General features: G+C 43.6%; 1 protein-coding gene across 1 annotated transcript in view; it reads right to left on the reverse strand.

Annotated features, from left to right (window-relative positions):
* Positions 1-20,395, reverse strand: part of LRRFIP1 (leucine rich repeat (in FLII) interacting protein 1) — a 235,419-nt gene that overhangs the window by 60,826 nt on the left and 154,198 nt on the right. Inside the window, exons 12-14 of the mRNA XM_014951710.1 lie at positions 5,972-6,052; positions 4,465-4,509; positions 3,457-3,522 (exon numbers count right to left, since the gene is read on the reverse strand). Coding sequence (XP_014807196.1) covers positions 3,457-3,522; positions 4,465-4,509; positions 5,972-6,052 — 192 coding nt within the window. The remainder of the gene's footprint in view (positions 1-3,456; positions 3,523-4,464; positions 4,510-5,971; positions 6,053-20,395) is intronic.

Genomic DNA, 20,395 nt, shown 5'->3' on the forward strand with positions numbered 1-20,395 from the left:
CTCAGAGACAGAGAACCTCTCTTGCCTCTTCCAGCACCTGCAGCCCTCATCTCCTGCCAAAGAAAGTATTTTGGTCTATTCTTAAAAGCAACCATCTAAGCAGTGATGCAGAACAGGCAGGGCTGACTTGCTGCTGACAAGGACAAAGAACGCGTCTACGCTGGTTTATTTCCAGAGGAATGGAAAGGAAAGTTTAGAGTGTCAGGGCAACAGAGTTAAAACTTATTCTGGAAATGCCTTTTAGAATTATTCCCTCTATTTGCATAGATTTCTGAGCAGCAGCTTCAGACTCAATCTTGTATTTAGATGTACTTTATAGAAAGACAGGTAAGAATATATAAAAAGGGAGGTTTCGATACATTCGTAACAGGGAGGAATGAAACTTGAGGTTTACCTGATGTTATTTTTCCTATTGCTACTACCTTCGAGGCCATTGAGGCCTTGCAGTCTGTCCAATATCTCATGCAGAAGCTTGTACCGACACAAGGGCAGGGGCAGTTCAGGGACAGGAACAAGCAGAAGGAACTGCTCTTCTCTAACGACCCTTACAAGTTTATTTTATAGGCCCTTAAGACTGTTTCTCAGATGTAAAAACACCAAAGTCTAAAGAATGACCCTAGTTTTGCATGTATTCTGTTTTGTTGGGTTTTGTTTTGGTTTTTAATTTTTTTTTGGAAGGTTTCTTTTATTAAGTTACCTGGATTCCTCAGTTACAGAGCAGCCAGGTCTTCACCAAGCTATTGTAGGACTGTTTCAGCATCATTAGTCACGCTAACAAACCGGCACAAGATGAAATGGAAATCAAGCTTATAGTAGTAATAAATGATAAGAGGGTAAGCTGGAAATAACCTCAGCTACAGTGCAACCATCAGCTGAGTTACTAACCACAAAGCATTACATTCCAAGGTGCACAGCCCTTAGGAAGCCCCTGGAGCAGGGGAGAAGGTGCCCAAGCTGTGTCCTCGGATGCCATACGTGAAACAACGCTGTCTTCATGCACCTGAACTACTGAGCTTCATTTTAGACAGGAGAATTACACAAAATTTAGAACTGCCTTGAAAATACTCGCAAACTGTGTGCCACCACAGCCACTTAAAGTTCTAAATGAAAAGCAAAAAGCACTCTAGTAATTATTTAGATTTTGTTTTCTCAAAGTAGCTCCAGCAGAGAAGCCTTGCACCATCACTGGTGTTCCATGTTTCACATAGGAAGGATGTAGAATAAACTTGAAATACATGTCGAGGAAGAAATATTAAGTACTGATGAATCTCATATTAATGTTTCACAGGACTTACTTATTCCATAGTTGTTCTCTCTGTATCGTAGGGCAGAACATGGAAGCAAGTGCCACTTGTTCAGCAGAACCAGTTTCAGCCTGACCCCATGCCATCTGATGACCCAAAAAACATTCTTTGGGGACAGCCACCCAAATGGCACACCCTCTACATAGTAAAAATGCTACGAGGCTCAGAGATGTCAAAATAACCACTGATAACTCAGCAACTGTGACAAGGCCATTCCCTTTTGAGGCAAAAAACCCTCACAATTCAACTCTCTCATTACTCCAGGCCATCGTGCTCAACAGAAATTGGGAAGGCTGGGCTACACGCAGGCTTTACATAGTAAAAATGCTACGAGGCTCAGAGATGTCAAAATAACCACTGATAACTCAGCAACTGTGACAAGGCCATTCCCTTTTGAGGCAAAAAACCCTCACAATTCAACTCTCTCATTACTCCAGGCCATCGTGCTCAACAGAAATTGGGAAGGCTGGGCTACACGCAGGCTTCCAAATACCTGTGGCACAGGGTGGGATGGATGGAAGAAGGGGAAAGAGCATCAGCCTTTTATTCAGTGGCTGAAAAGTGTTTGGGCTTGGAGTCCACTGTAAATGTCTTCTCCCAAGAGAAGAAGAAGTGTCATCTTCTGGACCTCCAAGAGACTCATCTCCAACAAACGGAGACATCCCATACAAAGAAAAGGGCTACAACCAGCTCGGCACAGCCTGGTAAGCATCGATGAGTTTTTCAACTCATCAACAAAAACAAGGCACAAACATGAAACAAAAAAGTCATCTGAAACTCAACATTGGTAGCAGCAAGATGCACAGCCCAACTAGTGAATCAGCGTGCCTGCAAGAGGATGCATCGCCCTTTAAAGGCCAACAAGCACTTAGGAAGCATCCCAAAAAGTTTTGTTTCCTTCTCCAAGCTAAACGGTAACTTTTAGCATTAAATTAACATCAATGTTTTGTCTCGAGGCTTTTTTTCTGTTCAGGTCTTGGGTGGTGGTTTTTATTTGTTGGGGTTAGCTTTTTTTTTTGTTGTTTGGGTTTTTTGTTGTTTTGTTTTTGGTTTTTTTTAGTGAGTTTTCCAAGGCAGCCAAATGAAAACAAGGCACAAATGTGAAATAAAAAAGTCATCTGAAACTCAACATGGGTAGCAGCAAGATGCACAGCCCAACTAGTGAATCAGCGTGCCTGCAAGAGGATGCATCGCCCTTTAAAGGCCAACAAGCACTTAGGAAGCATCCCAAAAAGTTTTGTTTCCTTCTCCAAGCTAAACGGTAACTTTTAGCATTAAATTAACATCAATGTTTTGTCTCGAGGCTTTTTTTCTGTTCAGGTCTTGGGTGGTGGTTTTTATTTGTTGGGGTTAGCTTTTTTTTTTGTTGTTTGGGTTTTTTGTTGTTTTGTTTTTGGTTTTTTTTATAATCAGCAAAGGAGTTCGGAGGCAGAATAAGCACTGGATCCACGGAACACAATTTAAAAATAAAATAAAATAAAAAAGACTGTTTTTTTTTTTCCCCCCAGCAGTTACAACAGGAGAAGATGCATTGCCCGGCCCAGACACCACCATGGCACAGAGACCCCATCTGAGAAGAGGTGAAGGCACTTTCTGCCTTCTGATCTGTAAACCAAAATCCTGCAGCCTCTCTTTTTTGGAAAGGAAAGCATTTATATTATCATTCCTCATATTGTCTCCCCCACAAAAAGTGACAGAAGCCTCCACTCACAGGAGCGTGTGTTTTGAAGACGTTGTCACAAGCTGAGACACGGGGAATTGATTTTATTGATTTATTAGAAAGCCCTGGTTTACCCTCAGTTTTCAAAAGAAGAATGAAGTCTCAGTGAGGGAAGGAACTTTACGTATGGTCTTTCCAAGGTGTTTTATCTGCAAACCAAGTGCAAAGTAGGGCTGAATTCCCCTTGTTGTAGGGGAGGACTTTCTTGGTGGTGGCCAGAGCTGGTCTGCCTGAGGCCGGGCAGATAAATCACCACTTATTATTTCAGGGAAGCTCACGGAAACAGCACTTGTCCTTTTCCCTCCAACAGCAGGCTGTGAGCCTCACACAGCCCATCTTAAACCCTCCTCAGCCCCGAAAAGGCTGTGTTGTGGTGCACACAGGTTACTGGGGGACAGAGACAAGACAAGGAAACGCAGAAAAACGTCTTACAGCACGAGAACTAGAGGCACTATAGCGACGGCTCCCGCTGTAAACGCTCTCCTCATACACAGACGCCTACAATTAAAAGACAGAGTCAGAACAGGACCAGGCAGAGCTGGTTTCTCATTTCAGTTCTGGAGAAAAAGTCACAAGGTGCAAGGAGAAGGACATGGGGGAACGAGCAGGGACACCATCTCCCGTACACAACCTCAAGCAGCATGCAAAGGAGGATCTAACACAACCTGAAGTCAAGGGAGCTGGCAAACGTCATGGGGGGACGTGCAGAATCCAACATCCACCCCCACACACCCCCCTCTCCCAGGTCCATCACACGCTCCATGCACTTCTAACCCAATCCCCACTTCAACAGGTTATGCTGCCTTCCAACAACATGGCTACATCAATTCCAAAGTTGTTCAAGTCAGGTTTGTTTAGCTTTCATTTCCAGTGATGGCAAAATATTGGGGTAAAAAAGTGCCCACACTTAAGCCTGATGAGTTTCACTTACTGGCCAGTTTGCCAAATTAATAAAAAAGGAGCAAGATGCAGATTCTAAGACTCTGGCTCCACTTTAGCACATAAATGTCTGGCTCAGAAAACTACCTTTGAGAATAAAATTTGAGAAAAATTCATTTTAAAGAAGAAGAGTGGAAACTGGCTAAGAAAGTTTTTTAAACAGGGTTTTGTTAGCTGTTTCACAACCAGAAAGAATTGATGTTGCCTCTCTCTGGCCCGCTCCTGCAGGTTGTAGCTCATCCACCAAACCCAAGACAACCGCCTCCATCCAGAGAGAAACCCGTGGCAGCATCCCAACCCCACGAGCACATCTCCTGACAGGAATAAAAGGAAGGATCAAGGAATCCAGGTGTGTACAAACAGCATTGCACATGTGCATTCAGGTGAATCAGTGTGAAACAGATGGACCCAAGGGGAACTACAGAGGTTAAGAGACAACATGTGCATGGCTGAAGGTGAGTGGCTTCAGTATTTGTGGTTTAGAGCATTAGTACAACAAACCCTGTAACTTCTGGCTGGCAGGGCATCGCTGTACAGCAAGGAGGGCTGAGGAAGACAAGCACAAAACTTTTTTTTTTTTTTTTTTGGCATAGAAAATGAAACACAAAAAGAGGCGCCTACAGCAGAATTAACCGTCTCGATAAGAGATTAGGATCGTAAACGACAACGTCAAGGAAACCCAGTATAGAGAATATTAGTCATCCGCGCCGTAAAAGCATTAAATCTCAATTCCCAAAGACTAAGAATACAAAGCAGACACGTGCATTTCCTACAGGAAGGGAGGACACGACAGTATGCAAAAGCAAAACAGCATCATTTAATTTTAGGTTGTTAAGTTGTTATTGTCTTGCACACGCTTGTGTACAGCAGCCAGAAAGGGTGTTTCTCCTCACTTCAACCAAAGCCAGAAAAAGGGCTACACACAAAAACCAGAAGTGTTTTAAGATCTGCACTTTAAGCCTTCCACCCAGCAATATTATCATCTCTTTTGTGTTATTTCATTATTAAACAAAACTGCAGAAAACAGCATCATTTAATTTTAGGTTGTTAAGTTGTTATTGTCTTGCACACGCTTGTGTACAGCAGCCAGAAAGGGTGTTTCTCCTCACTTCAACCAAAGCCAGAAAAAGGGCTACACACAAAAACCAGAAGTGTTTTAAGATCTGCACTTTAAGCCTTCCACCCAGCAATATTATCATCTCTTTTGTGTTATTTCATTATTAAACAAAACTGCAGAGAAAACCCAACTAATTCAGGACAAAACGGTGAGTATTTGAAGTCGGAGCACCACAAACCAGATTATTTTGCTGTTAGTCCCCATCACTCACAAGATGCAGCGGTTAAGTTCAGAGAGCACACACTTTATCTCTCCAGCATCACCAGGTGGAGGAGATGCTCCAGCAGTGACCCCCCAGCTCACAAACTGGCAGACAACGTGCTGCTGCCAAGTCACCCCACTTGTCCCCATCACTGGGTGATGTCCTCCTGCTGAGGACCACTGCTCGAGCACTGCTTCACTAGCCCCTGGCCACACACAGAGGACAATCCAACCTCTTGGGTTATTTTGAAGCTTCAGCAATTATTTTCTTTCTTCTAGCAGTCTGCAAATTACTTGCTTGTAATTTCATTTTACACAGACTGGACTGTCTTAAGCTTGCTAGACCGACAGAGTCAGCAGAGAGTTGCCTCAAATAGAATAGAGAGCTTCATTTAATTAAGATTTCCCTTATTTTTCCAGACCAACTGAGGCCAAAAGCAAACAAAATAACTCTAGGAAAGGGAGGAGCAGCAAAGGGAAACTAATTGTGCTCATTTTAAAACAGCTTTCCATTACTCACTCCATTCTTTAAAGGTCTGGATTGCTTTTTTTTTTTTTTTTAAGTTTCACTAAAAATTGCTACAGAGGCTCTTGAGAATTGGGCCAAATTCATTCCTAAGTACAAGAGGTTGTATTATCCAAATGAAGTCAGAACAAGTCCAGGTCAGGTAAAGCCAGAGGGCAACAGACCCAGTTTCCATTTTGGGAAGAAGGTTGAGATGTGGAAGCATAGCCACTGTTGTGAAGACCCAGATCCGAGTAGTAGGAAGCCTGCATTAATAATAAACAAACAAAAAAAATAAACAAAAAGCCAACCCTTGGTAACTCAGCTTTGTAACACGAAGGACTTTCTAAATTCCTTTAAATGGGAGGCAAAAAGTAAATTAGGTGATTACAAACAGCAAGGAGTCAGAGTGGTCACAGACACAAAAAGAAGAGAGAGAACTGTATTAAGGAAACTGCATTAGACATGAGAATGTGTGAAAATTGTGTGCCTTTTCCATTTGTAAGGTAGAGATTTTTTAAATAAACAAAAGGCCTTTCCTCTCTCCCTACGGCATCTTGGGCACAAAACACCCGTTTGGTTAATTTTCTACCGAAAAGGCTCTAAACCCTGACATTGTCTCCTCCCTTCTCACTGCTGTGACCCAACATGACAGTACACTGCGAGGACGTGGTTTCTACAGGACTTGGGAGCTGGACCACATTTCCAAACACCTGCAAATCACAGGCCTGAAGCTTCATCCTAACCCTACTGAAATGAAGCTGTATTTATCAACACGCTTCCAACTCATCGAAAACAGAACAGACAACATCTGCTTTACCAGATGCTCAAACTCAGAAGAAATGGCTGCATCACAGCTTCATACCTAAAAAATCCAGACTCCTGCCTTAAAGGATTTATTACTTTGCACGTGCAGGCAACAGTGTGGATTGCCACTGCCCATCCAGGACTGGAAAAAATGTATTGGTCAGAGAGGTCACCATCTGTAGGAATTCTTGAGGAGTCTGTGCCCTGTAACCTAAACCAAACCCACGAGAGATGCAGGAGGAAGCATCAGGACAGCTCTGCTGGCAGCCAGAGCCAGAAAAAGCAAGCAGCCTACCGTCAGATATGGCAAGACTCAACGCAAAGAAGATTCTTCTAGAAGAAGTGAGACTGTCTAAACCAACCACCTTCTTTTCTACAGCTTCCTACCTCAAACCTAACGCCAACCTCATCCACCTATTCGAGTTTCCCCAACAACAGGGGGAAGATATTAATCCAACTCCAATTAATCTCGTGTGATATACACCACACCTCCGTTCATTCCCCTTGGAAGCTCTAGTGCAGTGGAGGTCACCGTTCGTAGGAATTCTTGAGGAGTCTGTGCCCTGTAACCTAAACCAAACCCACGAGAGATGCAGGAGGAAGCATCAGGACAGCTCTGCTGGCAGCCAGAGCCAGAAAAAGCAAGCAGCCTACCGTCAGATATGGCAAGACTCAACGCAAAGAAGATTCTTCTAGAAGAAGTGAGACTGTCTAAACCAACCACCTTCTTTTCTGCAGCTTCCTACCTCGAACCTAGTGCCAACCTCGTCCACCTATTTGAGTTTCCCCAACAACAGGGGGTAGATATTAATTAAACTCCAATTTATCTCATGTGATATACACCACACCTCCGTTCATTCCCCTTGGAAGCTCTAGTGCAGTGGAGGTCACCGTTCGTAGGAATTCTTGAGGAGTCTGTGCCCTGTAAGCTAAACCCACGAGAGATGCAGGAGGAGGCATCAGGACAGCTTTGCTGGCAGCCAGAAAGCCAGGAAAAGCGAGCAGCCCACCGTCAGATACGGCAAGACTCAACACAAAGAAGATTCTTCTAGAAGAAGTGAGACTGTCTAAACCAAACACCTTCTTTTCTGCAGCTTCCTACCTCAAACCTAGCGCCAACCTCGTCCACCTATTCGAGCTTCCCCAACAACGGGGGGGAGATCTTAATTAAACTCCAATTTATCTCGTGTGATATACACCACACCTCCGTTCATTCCCCCTGGCAGCTCTAGTGCAGTGGGGGATGCCAGCTCAGCTTTTTCTTCTGCTGTGCCATTATCTGTGACAATTTCTGTTGCACAAATGCTTTGACATAAAAGCTGGCACACGGGGCTCACCAGGGTAAGGGAAGGCTGACAGCAGTAGGATATTTATAACACTGAATATTTATAAAACTCAGCATTTCGGCTTCCCAAAATCTCTAGGAACAAGCAACGATATAGAACTTAAGTTGATATAAACAAGCTTTAATTTTTTTAACATGCAGGGATACTAAAATTTGCAAATCAAGGTCTGTTCTGAAGGCAGATTGGAAATCCGTCTATAAGACACGATGCATCTTACAGAGCCAAAGGAATCAAGAAAACACAGGCACACTAGGATAATTTTGTGTTTTCATTGTTTTCAGGAAAACATCAGCCTAAAATCACATCTGAAAAGTGATTAAATAGTCACTCTGCCAGGCCCGGGACAGATGCAGCCCTGAGAGGGAGCACCAAGCCACCCCGTGAAGGTGTGCTTGGGAGCGAGCGTGCGAGCCAGCGGGCAGGGGCAAGAGAGGAAACAACCCTGGTGAGATGACTCCTGAAACCAGCCCTGCAATAACACACACATTGCAAAGGTATTTTCAAAGCTGCCCAGGCACTGTTTTGTAAAATGGCCTGGGTTGGAAGGGACCTTTCAGATCATCGAGTCCAACCATCAACCCAACACTGACAAAAACCATCACTAACTAACCCACATCTCTAAGCACCACATCAACCCATCTTTTGAACACCTCCAGGGATGATGCCTCAACCACTTCCCTGGGCAGCCCATTCCAAGGCTTAATGATCCTTTCCGTGTAAAAATTGTTCCTCATCTCCAACCTGAACCTCCCCTGGTGCAACTTGAGGCCATTTCCTCTTGTCTCATCGCCAGAGACTTGGGAGAAGAGACCAATCCCCACCTCTCTACACCCTCCTTTCAGGGAGTTGTAAAGATTGAGAAGGTCTCCCCTCAGCCTCCTCTTCTCCAGGCTGAACACCCCCAGCTCCCTCAGCCTCTCCTCACAAGACTTGTGCTCCAGACCCCTCACCAGCTCCCTTGCCCTTCTCTGGACCGGCTCCAGCCCCTCAATGTCTTTTTTGTGGTGAGGGGCCCAAAACTGGACACAGCACTTGAGGTGGGGCCTCACCAGTGCCCAGTCCAGAGGGACGGTCACCTCCTGAGTCCTACTCGCCACACTGTTCCCGATACAGGCCAGGATGCTGTTGGCCTCCTTGGCCACCTGGGCACACTGCTGGCTCATGTTCAGCTGACAGGTGACCAACACCCCCAGGTCCTTTTCTGTCGGGCAGCTCCAGCCACTCTGCCCCAAGTTTGTAGCACTGCATGAGGTTGGTGTGACCCAAGTCTTGGCCTTGTTGAACCTCATCCCATTGGCCTCAGCCCATCCATCCAGCCTGTCCAGAATCCTCTGCAAAGCCTTTCTACCCTCAAGGAGGAATGGTTGTTCTGAAAGGCCTCCACACATCTCCCTTTTTTGCTATACTCCAGAGCTCTCCTTTTACAGTTGTCCTCCAGTCATTTCTTATGGTGGCCTAGACAACCGAGACACTCTGCTTTTAACAGTCAGCTAATAGTCCTAATTAACCCTTGCATCATCACTATAAATAAAGGAGGTGTTAGCTCCCTTTACAAACGAAGGAGCCACAGCAAATTAAACTTGTTTGTTCTTGGCACTGGACTTCTCTCACAGGGGGCAAACAGATCTCTGGAGAAGACAACCCCAGATATACACCGAGGGTAGATCCTTGTCCAGCCTCAAACATCTCAAAGCCTTTCTGCCTGGTTCTCCCTGAATGCCTGTAACGTAAGGCTTTAACTGAAAAGTGAACACACTGAATCAAGTTTAAAAAAATGACTTTAATTCCCACCTAGAGAGTTTGTAATCTGTGCTACACAGGCACGTGGCATTATTCATTTTTAAGGAACCTACAAGCAAAATTTGCCAAAGGCTGATCTCCATGTGGAGATTGCTCCATTTTGTGACTTAACACTGGACACCTACTGTGGGGGAAAAAACCCAATAAAATCTATTTTATCAGCAGTGTCATCACTTCCTTGCTGACCTGAAGAACTCTGCCTCTTCTGAGGTTTTCACTGTCACTTTCCCCATCTTTACGGTTAGGTTTGGGGTTTTTGAAGAGAGTATCCCCTAGAGGTGACTTCCAGCCAGGCCATCATCAACTGGCTTGGTGTTTCAGCTATTCTAAGTCACCCCCAAACTCTCACCCTCCTTCTAAATAATGAAGTATTTAAAAATTCAACTTTACTAAGTTGACTTAGTAAAGAAAACATCAAGGAGGTTGCTTGTTGCTGTAATTATGCTCTCCATGGACTACACTTCCATGCTACGAACCCCAATACCAAAATGATTTTAAATTATTTAAATGGGAGCCAACCAACTTCTTTTCCCTAGATGCCTTTCTTACAGATATTTTCCTCCTCCTGCATTACTTACAGCTCTGGAATATGTCACTAAGGAATAAGAACGTAATTTGTCAGAAGCACTACATAATAAAGTTCCTTGAACTTGTCCAACACTTCAGCAAGAGTGCCAGCAACAGGACATACTGTTTTCTTAACAGTTTAAGCAAGAGTAGTTCATTTTCTCTTATTCACATATACAAGCTAAATGCCTAAAACCATATGGAAGCAAAAAGTTAAAACGGACATAAAATATAAGGTCTCATTTCACTATTTAGACACGCACCTGCTTAAGTTCATGCTTAAAAACTCACTGATGTCTACCTGATGTTTAGCACGTCTTGCTCAAACACTTAGCTAAATGGACTCTTAAAAGTAGTTTATTTTTCCTCTAAACATAGAGCTTTAGTCTACATACCACTACATTTCTTTAGAAGTCTTGGTAGCATAAAGATCAACAGGCTCTGAGCTTTTGTCTGACTTAAAGACAAAGGCAAGGAAAAAAAAACCCCAAACAGTCCCTGTGTCTGCCTCCCAAAGAGGCTCTGCTTGAGACAATACCTTTAAATAATTAGCACAAACCCCAATATTTAACAAAGCGGGACAGTTAATTCCCATAATTGACACAGAACACTTGTGCTGGAACAGAAGGGAACATTGTGACCCACATACACACAATGGAGTTAATAATTAAGCTTTTTGTGACAAGAACTTTTCTAGAAATAAAAGTACATCAATGGTAAGTAGCTCAGTAGTAACCCTTGCGCTGGCTGTTCACCTCCAGAAATCCTAGGACACAGTTTATAACAGAAAAAGAAAAAAAATCCAACAAAAACAAACCAAAATTTAGTTAAGCAAACTTCAAATAAACGACATAAGTTTGGGGAAAATTCAAAATCCAAAGCCCACTTTACATATGCAAATCTCAAGCCCCAGGCTAAAATCTAGATGAAACTTGGGAGTTTCAGTGTTAGAGCACAAACTCAAACAGATTTACACAGGTTGGAAAACAATCATTCTGTTGTCCAGCACACAGAAATCCTCTGTGCCAGGTGACACCAAACTATTTCTTGTCACCATTTAACTTTCACCCAATTTTGTTGACACGTTAAGCAGCTCTGGCTGCCAAGTTCTGCTTGTAACAAACGCAGAGACTTCCCTTCCCACTCATGGCCTAATTTTTTTTATTTTTTTTTAATTTTTTTTAAGACAATTTATTGCTGCACCTCCGCGTCTGACAAACTGCAAAACCCACAACACGCAAGACAGGAAAAACCTGCTTTACCACAGGAAAAAAGAATTTGCTAATTAGCTTTAAGCCTATTAAGTAGAGCAATAGATTTTAGAGCAATATAAATCATCTACTAACCCTGCTAGATTTTCTACTCTGGGATGATCCATACACGTCTTCCTCGTAACCATTGGTCTGTTATAAGGTAGAGATTTTTTAAATAAACAAAAGGCCTTTCCTCTCTCCCTACGGCATCTTGGGCACAAAACACCCGTTTGGTTAATTTTCTACCGAAAAGGCTCTAAACCCTGACATTGTCTCCTCCCTTCTCACTGCTGTGACCCAACATGACAGTATACTGCGAGGACGTGGTTTCTACAGGACTTGGGAGCTGGACCACATTTCCAAACACCTGCAAATCACAGGCCTGAAGCTTCATCCTAACCCTACTGAAATGAAGCTGTATTTATCAACACGCTTCCAACTCATCGAAAACAGAACAGACAACATCTGCTTTACCAGATGCTCAAACTCAGAAGAAATGGCTGCATCACAGCTTCATACCTAAAAAATCCAGACTCCTGCCTTAAAGGATTTATTACTTTGCACGTGCAGGCAACAGTGTGGATTGCCACTGCCCATCCAGGACTGGAAAAAATGTATTGGTCAGAGAGGTCACCATCTGTAGGAATTCTTGAGGAGTCTGTGCCCTGGAAGCTAAACCAAACCCACGAGAGATGCAGGAGGAAGCATCAGGACAGCTCTGCTGGCAGCCAGAGCCAGAAAAAGCAAGCAGCCTACCGTCAGATATGGCAAGACTCAACGCAAAGAAGATTCTTCTAGAAGAAGTGAGACTGTCTAAACCAACCACCTTCTTTTCTACAGCTTCCTACCTCAAACCTAACGCCAACCTCATCCACCTATTCGAGTTTCCCCAACAACAGGGGGAAGATATTAATCCAACTCCAATTAATCTCGTGTGATATACACCACACCTCCGTTCATTCCCCTTGGAAGCTCTAGTGCAGTGGAGGTCACCGTTCGTAGGAATTCTTGAGGAGTCTGTGCCCTGTAAGCTAAACCCACGAGAGATGCAGGAGGAGGCATCAGGACAGCTTTGCTGGCAGCCAGAAAGCCAGGAAAAGCGAGCAGCCCACCGTCAGATACGGCAAGACTCAACACAAAGAAGATTCTTCTAGAAGAAGTGAGACTGTCTAAACCAAACACCTTCTTTTCTGCAGCTTCCTACCTCAAACCTAGCGCCAACCTCGTCCACCTATTCGAGCTTCCCCAACAACGGGGGGGAGATCTTAATTAAACTCCAATTTATCTCGTGTGATATACACCACACCTCCGTTCGTTCCCCCTGGAAGCTCTAGTGCAGTGGGGGATGCCAGCTCAGCTTTTTCTGCTGCTGTGCCATTATCTGTGACAATTTCTGCTGCACAAATGCTTTGACATAAAAGCTGGCACACGGGGCTCACCAGGGTAAGGGAAGGCTGACAGCAGTAGGATATTTATAACACTGAATATTTATAAAACTCAGCATTTCGGCTTCCCAAAATCTCTAGGAACAAGCAACGATATAGAACTTAAGTTGATATAAACAAGCTTTAATTTTTTTAACATGCAGGGATACTAAAATTTGCAAATCAAGGTCTGTTCTGAAGGCAGATTGGAAATCCGTCTATAAGACACGATGCATCTTACAGAGCCAAAGGAATCAAGAAAACACAGGCACACTAGGATAATTTTGTGTTTTCATTGTTTTCAGGAAAACATCAGCCTAAAATCACATCTGAAAAGTGATTAAATAGTCACTCTGCCAGGCCCGGGACAGATGCAGCCCTGAGAGGGAGCACCAAGCCACCCCGTGAAGGTGTGCTTGGGAGCGAGCGTGCGAGCCAGCGGGCAGGGGCAAGAGAGGAAACAACCCTGGTGAGATGACTCCTGAAACCAGCCCTGCAATAACACACACATTGCAAAGGTATTTTCAAAGCTGCCCAGGCACTGTTTTGTAAAATGGCCTGGGTTGGAAGGGACCTTTCAGATCATCGAGTCCAACCATCAACCCAACACTGACAAAAACCATCACTAACTAACCCACATCTCTAAGCACCACATCAACCCATCTTTTGAACACCTCCAGGGATGCCAGGCCTGGGACAGATGCAGCCCCGAGAGGGAGCACCAAGCCACCCCGTGAAGGCATGGTTGGGAGCGAGCGTGCGAGCCAGCGGGCAGGGGCAAGAGAGGAAACAACCCTGGTGAGATGACTCCTGAAACCAGCCCTGCAATAACACACACGTTGCAAAGGTATTTTCAAAGCTGCCCAGGCACTGTTTTGTAAAATGGCCTGGGTTGGAAGGGACCTTTCAGATCATCGAGTCCAACCATCAACCCAACACTGACAAAAACCATCACTAACTAACCCACATCTCTAAGCACCACATCAACCCATCTTTTGAACACCTCCAGGGATGATGCCTCAACCACTTCCCTGGGCAGCCCATTCCAAGGCTTAATGATCCTTTCCGTGTAAAAATTGTTCCTCATCTCCAACCTGAACCTCCCCTGGTGCAACTTGAGGCCATTTCCTCTTGTCTCATCGCCAGAGACTTGGGAGAAGAGACCAATCCCCACCTCTCTACAGCCTCCTTTCAGGGAGTTGTAAAGATTGAGAAGGTCTCCCCTCAGCCTCCTCTTCTCCAGGCTGAACACCCCCAGCTCCCTCAGCCTCTCCTCACAAGACTTGTGCTCCAGACCCCTCACCAGCTCCCTTGCCCTTCTCTGGACCGGCTCCAGCCCCTCAATGTCTTTTTTGTGGTGAGGGGCCCAAAACTGGACACAGCACTTGAGGTGGGGCCTCACCAGTGCCCAGTCCAGAGGGACGGTCACCTCCTGAGTCCTACTCGCCACACTGTTCCCGATACAGGCCAGGATGCTGTTGGCCTCCTTGGCCACCTGGGCACACTGCTGGCTCATGTTCAGCTGACAGGTGACCAACACCCCCAGGTCCTTTTCTGTCGGGCAGCTCCAGCCACTCTGCCCCAAGTTTGTAGCACTGCATGAGGTTGGTGTGACCCAAGTCTTGGCCTTGTTGAACCTCATCCCGTTGGCCTCAGCCCATCCATCCAGCCTGTCCAGAATCCTCTGCAAAGCCTTTCTACCCTCAAGGAGGAATGGTTGTTCTGAAAGGCCTCCACACATCTCCCTTTTTTGCTATACTCCAGAGCTCTCCTTTTACAGTTGTCCTCCAGTCATTTCTTATGGTGGCCTAGACAACCGAGACACTCTGCTTTTAACAGTCAGCTAATAGTCCTAATTAACCCTTGCATCATCACTATAAATAAAGGAGGTGTTAGCTCCCTTTACAAACGAAGGAGCCACAGCAAATTAAACTTGTTTGTTCTTGGCACTGGACTTCTCTCACTGGGGGCAAACAGATCTTTGGAGAAGACAACCCCAGATATACACTGAGGGTAGATCCTTGTCCAGCCTCAAAGATCTCAAAGCCTTTCTGCCTGGTTCTCCCTGAATGCCTGTAACGTAAGGCTTTAACTGAAAAGTGAACACACTGAATCAAGTTTAAAAAAATGACTTTAATTCCCACCTAGAGAGTTTGTAATCTGTGCTACACAGGCACGTGGCATTATTCATTTTTAAGGAACCTACAAGCAAAATGCACCAAAGGCTGATCTCCATGTGGAGATTGCTCCATTTTGTGACTTAACACTGGACAACACTGTGGGGGAAAAAAACCCAATAAAATCTATTTTATCAGCAGTGTCATCACTTCCTTGCTGACCTGAAGAACTCTGCCTCTTCTGAGGTTTTCACTGTCACTTTCCCCATCTTTACGGTTAGGTTTGGGGTTTTTGAAGAGAGTATCCCCTAGAGGTGACTTCCAGCCAGGCCATCATCAACTGGCTTGGTGTTTCAGCTATTCTAAGTCACCCCCAAACTCTCACCCTCCTTCTAAATAATGAAGTATTTAAAAATTCAACTTTACTAAGTTGACTTAGTAAAGAAAACATCAAGGAGGTTGCTTGTTGCTGTAATTATGCTCTCCATGGACTACACTTCCATGCTACGAACCCCAATACCAAAATGATTTTAAATTATTTAAATGGGAGCCAACCAACTTCTTTTCCCTAGATGCCTTTCTTACAGATATTTTCCTCCTCCTGCATTACTTACAGCTCTGGAATATGTCACTAAGGAATAAGAACGTAATTTGTCAGAAGCACTACATAATAAAGTTCCTTGAACTTGTCCAACACTTCAGCAAGAGTGCCAGCAACAGGACATACTGTTTTCTTAACAGTTTAAGCAAGAGTAGTTCATTTTCTCTTATTCACATATACAAGCTAAATGCCTAAAACCATATGGAAGCAAAAAGTTAAAACGGACATAAAATATAAGGTCTCATTTCACTATTTAGACACGCACCTGCTTAAGTTCATGCTTAAAAACTCACTGATGTCTACCTGATGTTTAGCACGTCTTGCTCAAACACTTAGCTAAATGGACTCTTAAAAGTAGTTTATTTTTCCTCTAAACATAGAGCTTTAGTCTACATACCACTACATTTCTTTAGAAGTCTTGGTAGCATAAAGATCAACAGGCTCTGAGCTTTTGTCTGACTTAAAGACAAAGGCAAGGAAAAAAAAACCCCAAACAGTCCCTGTGTCTGCCTCCCAAAGAGGCTCTGCTTGAGCGAGCTTTTGTCTGACTTTGTTAAGATAAAGGCAAGGAAAAAAAAAAACCCCAAACAGTCCCCGTGTCTGCCTCCCAAAGAGGCTCTGCTTGAGACAATACCTTTAAATAATTAGCACAAACCCCAATATTTAACAAAGCGGGACAGTTAATTCCCATAATTGACACAGAACACTTGTGCTGGAACAGAAGGGAACATTGTGACCCACATACACACAATGGAGTTAATAATTAAGCTTTTTGTGACAAGAACTTTTCTAGAAATAAAAGTACATCAATGGTAAGTAGCTCAGTAGTAACCCTTGCGCTGGCTGTTCACCTCCAGAAATCCTAGGACACAGTTTATAACAGAAAAAGAAAAAAAATCCAACAAAAACAAACCAAAATTTAGTTAAGCAAACTTCAAATAAACGACATAAGTTTGGGGAAAATTCAAAATCCAAAGCCCACTTTACATATGCAAATCTCAAGCCCCAGGCTAAAATCTAGATGAAACTTGGGAGTTTCAGTGTTAGAGCACAAACTCAAACAGATTTACACAGGTTGGAAAACAATCATTCTGTTGTCCAGCACACAGAAATCCTCTGTGCCAGGTGACACCAAACTATTTCTTGTCACCATTTAACTTTCACCCAATTTTGTTGACACGTTAAGCAGCTCTGGCTGCCAAGTTCTGCTTGTAACAAACGCAGAGACTTCCCTTCCCACTCATGGCCTAATTTTTTTTATTTTTTTTTAATTTTTTTTAAGACAATTTATTGCTGCACCTCCGCGTCTGACAAACTGCAAAACCCACAACACGCAAGACAGGAAAAACCTGCTTTACCACAGGAAAAAAGAATTTGCTAATTAGCTTTAAGCCTATTAAGTAGAGCAATAGATTTTAGAGCAATATAAATCATCTACTAACCCTGCTAGATTTTCTACTCTGGGATGATCCATACACGTCTTCCTCGTAACCATTGGTCTGTTATGGAAGGAAAGGAAAAAGAAAAAAGGGGAGAAAAAAAATTGACACAGACCCAAAAGGGCATTTTTAGCAAAAGTCATCACTTTGGAAAAGCAACGGCAGAGACAGAACTTTGCAAAGGAACAGGAGAAGTGCAGGATTAGGTCATGATTTCAAACACGAGGACATGAACATTTGTGTGTCTGTCAGTATCTGTATATCAGCCAAAAATGTCAAGGATACTCTTGTTTGCCTTTTCTGACCCCATTTTTTCTTTTTTTTTTAAGAAACACTTTTGCTTCCCCTATTATTACCGCACTACAGCACCTGTCTCTTCAAACGCTCTGTGAAGGGAACACAGGACAAAAAGGGGAAACTGGGGATGAGAGACCACAATAAAAGAAATTTATCACTGTAGTTATTTATACCTCTGGCAGGCAAGCAATTAAAAAGCAGCAAATTATAGAAAAAACCCTTAAGTTTATATTTGAGAAATTAAACAAGCAGCGCTGTATGAAATATCTTCTTTTTTCCCCAATTACATCAAAATTAAACCCAGGCAGTGACCATCTGCCACATCCCACTATTTCAGCATACCCTGCCTTGTTGGTATGAAGATGTTTCCTCTCCGAGGATAAAACACAAACAGGCTCAGAACAAGCATTTCCCAAGGAGGGTGAGATGCTTCAAAGTCTCTACGGCAGCAGGGTCAGAAATAAAATAAAACCATCACCACAGTGTGGTTTTTAATCTGGAAACTCGATGTCAAAGAAAAGAGGATGGACCCAAAAGTGACCTCAATTGATACTATCAAAAAGTCAAATTTCTCAAGCAATTCTATATTCTGGCATCATTTCACAACGAGGCCTGAAATACTGGAAATGAGGAAGCACTCTGTGCATTTGAGGTGGGTTTTTTTTTAGGGGAAATTTAATTAGAATATCTATGCAAATTAAGTTTTTTAAAACCAAGCTTTAATGCACTCCAGAAATGAAAATCCACTAAACCCAATCCGAACCAATTCCCAAGCAATATATTTATCATATACTATACAGGCTTCCATGAAAAATTAAAACAAATTGACAGAAGCCAGTTTAGACCCAAGCTGGTAAAGCAGCTTCTGGGAAAAGCTTAAGATTCTCTACTGAAACGCGATATTTTCACCACAAAGGGAGGGCCAACATCCAGTTTCTTTTTTCAGGAAGAGCTGATTTTAAATGCTGCTACAGCCTTCTCACACAGCTTGGCTTCCTTCCAGTTTTAACTGGGTTTTTTTTTTCTTTTTTCCAGGCTCCTTGAATTTCTCTAACACTTTCCTGAAGAGCGGTTGAAACCAACCTTCAGCAACTGAAGCCATCGCTCCAGCTGCAGCCTCAACAGCCCTGTGCACACCAACTCCCTCCACTGCCCCTTTTATTACTACACTGAGGAATTAAATTTGCCTTTTTCCAGCAATCTAACACTGACTAAATGTACCCTCTGATCATTATCTGAACAGTTCCTAAGCAGAATCCTTTACTTTGTAATAGCATATTTCATTCCCCCAACCCAAAGCGTAGCATTCCTCATTTATTTTTACTTTTATTCAATTTTGACAAGTTGTCTCCCATTCATCATCAATATTTTTATTCTAACCTCGTGCAAAACAACCTTCACTGCCTTTACATAAGACACCTATGCAACACAGACCTCTGGAGAACTGTTTTCCCCTTTAGAAAAAGATGGTGCTGTCTGAGATGGGAATACCCCAGATGAGATCCCTTCCAGCTGCCTCATTCTCTAACAGTTATTTTTCAAATAACTGTGCATTTCTTCTAGAAGAACTAGACCCTGCTCAAGGTGTCACTTAATGTCACGTAGAGACACACCAAGAGCCTTACAGCCAAGTTATAGTCACGTCTAATGCTTTTCCTATATGCCCTCAAATAATTACTCTGCTTAGGGAAATCATGCTTAATTGAGATGATTAATTTTCCACACATCCAGGTTAACTGCTTATGGCTTTGTATTTCAGGCACCTTTAAGTGTATTTGTTTAATTTGCCCCGTATCTTTCAGAATTCCTACTGAAACCTCACAGCTCAGGTCATTTCCCTTGTCACGATGACCAATCCCGTCCAGAAACCTTTCCAACACCTTATTTTTGAAGGCAAATACTCCAGACAACTCTTGAAGGACACGATCAATTTTATGAGATCTCGTTGACCTTTGTTCCATGTCACATTACCATGCTAAGTAGCTGATCATAACCTTCAAAAAAACTAGAACAAATAAGATTGCACACCGGGGAGGCTAAAATATTCAGATTTTACTTGTTCTCCTTTCATGTGCGATTGACCCTATTCTTTTCTGTAGTTTCCTCTTGCTTTTAACGGATGCAGAAAACGTTCTCGTTGCCATTATGCCTGTTTATACTTGTAACATTTTTTTAACTTTACACTGTGGCTAACGCTACTCCTTCAGGCTTTTCTCAATCCCACATCCAACTTCCACTGCTCAGAAAATTCTCTGCTGATTTCCAGTGTGCTGAAGAAGCCAAAGCCAGTGGGGCAACCTCTTTTTGGCACCAGTAGCCTTCCCTCTGCAGCAGCAGCAGTAGCAGCACACCACTTTGCCCTCTCTTGTGTCATCTTTCCCCTCCCTGGAATTGCTCCCCATGAGATTCACTTAAAATCCTGGCTGTGTGAAAGCACATTATCCCTTTACCCATCCAGGTCTGGCTCTGTGGTGCTTTAAGTAGTGCCCTATTTTTCCAGGTGCCAGTAAGGCATGGATACTACACAGAAAAGTATGAAAGATGTAGCCTTTACTACATATATATATAGATATATTCTACCAGTGTTACCTGTTTCTGGGTAAAACCTGTTTCTGCACCTGGGCCGGAACAATCCTCGCCACCAATACAAACTGGGGGGTGAGGGATTGGAAAGCAGCCCTGAGGAAAGGGACTTGGGGGTGCTGGTGGAGAAGCTGGACATGAGCAGGCAGTGAGCACTTGCAGCCCAGAAGGCCAATCCCATCCTGGGCTGCATCAAAAGATGCGTTGCCAGCAGGTCCAGAGAGGGGATTCTGCCACTTTACTCTGCTCTGGTGAGACCTCACCTGGAGTATTGTGTGCAGGTCTGGAGCCCTCAATATAAGAAGGACATGGACCTGATGGAGAGGGTCCAGAGGAGGGCCACAAGGATGATCAGGGGGATGGAGCACCTCTGCT

This window comes from Calidris pugnax, unplaced genomic scaffold (assembly GCF_001431845.1).
Source record: "Calidris pugnax isolate Ruff unplaced genomic scaffold, ASM143184v1 scaffold184, whole genome shotgun sequence".
Classification (NCBI taxonomy): domain Eukaryota; kingdom Metazoa; phylum Chordata; class Aves; order Charadriiformes; family Scolopacidae; genus Calidris; species Calidris pugnax.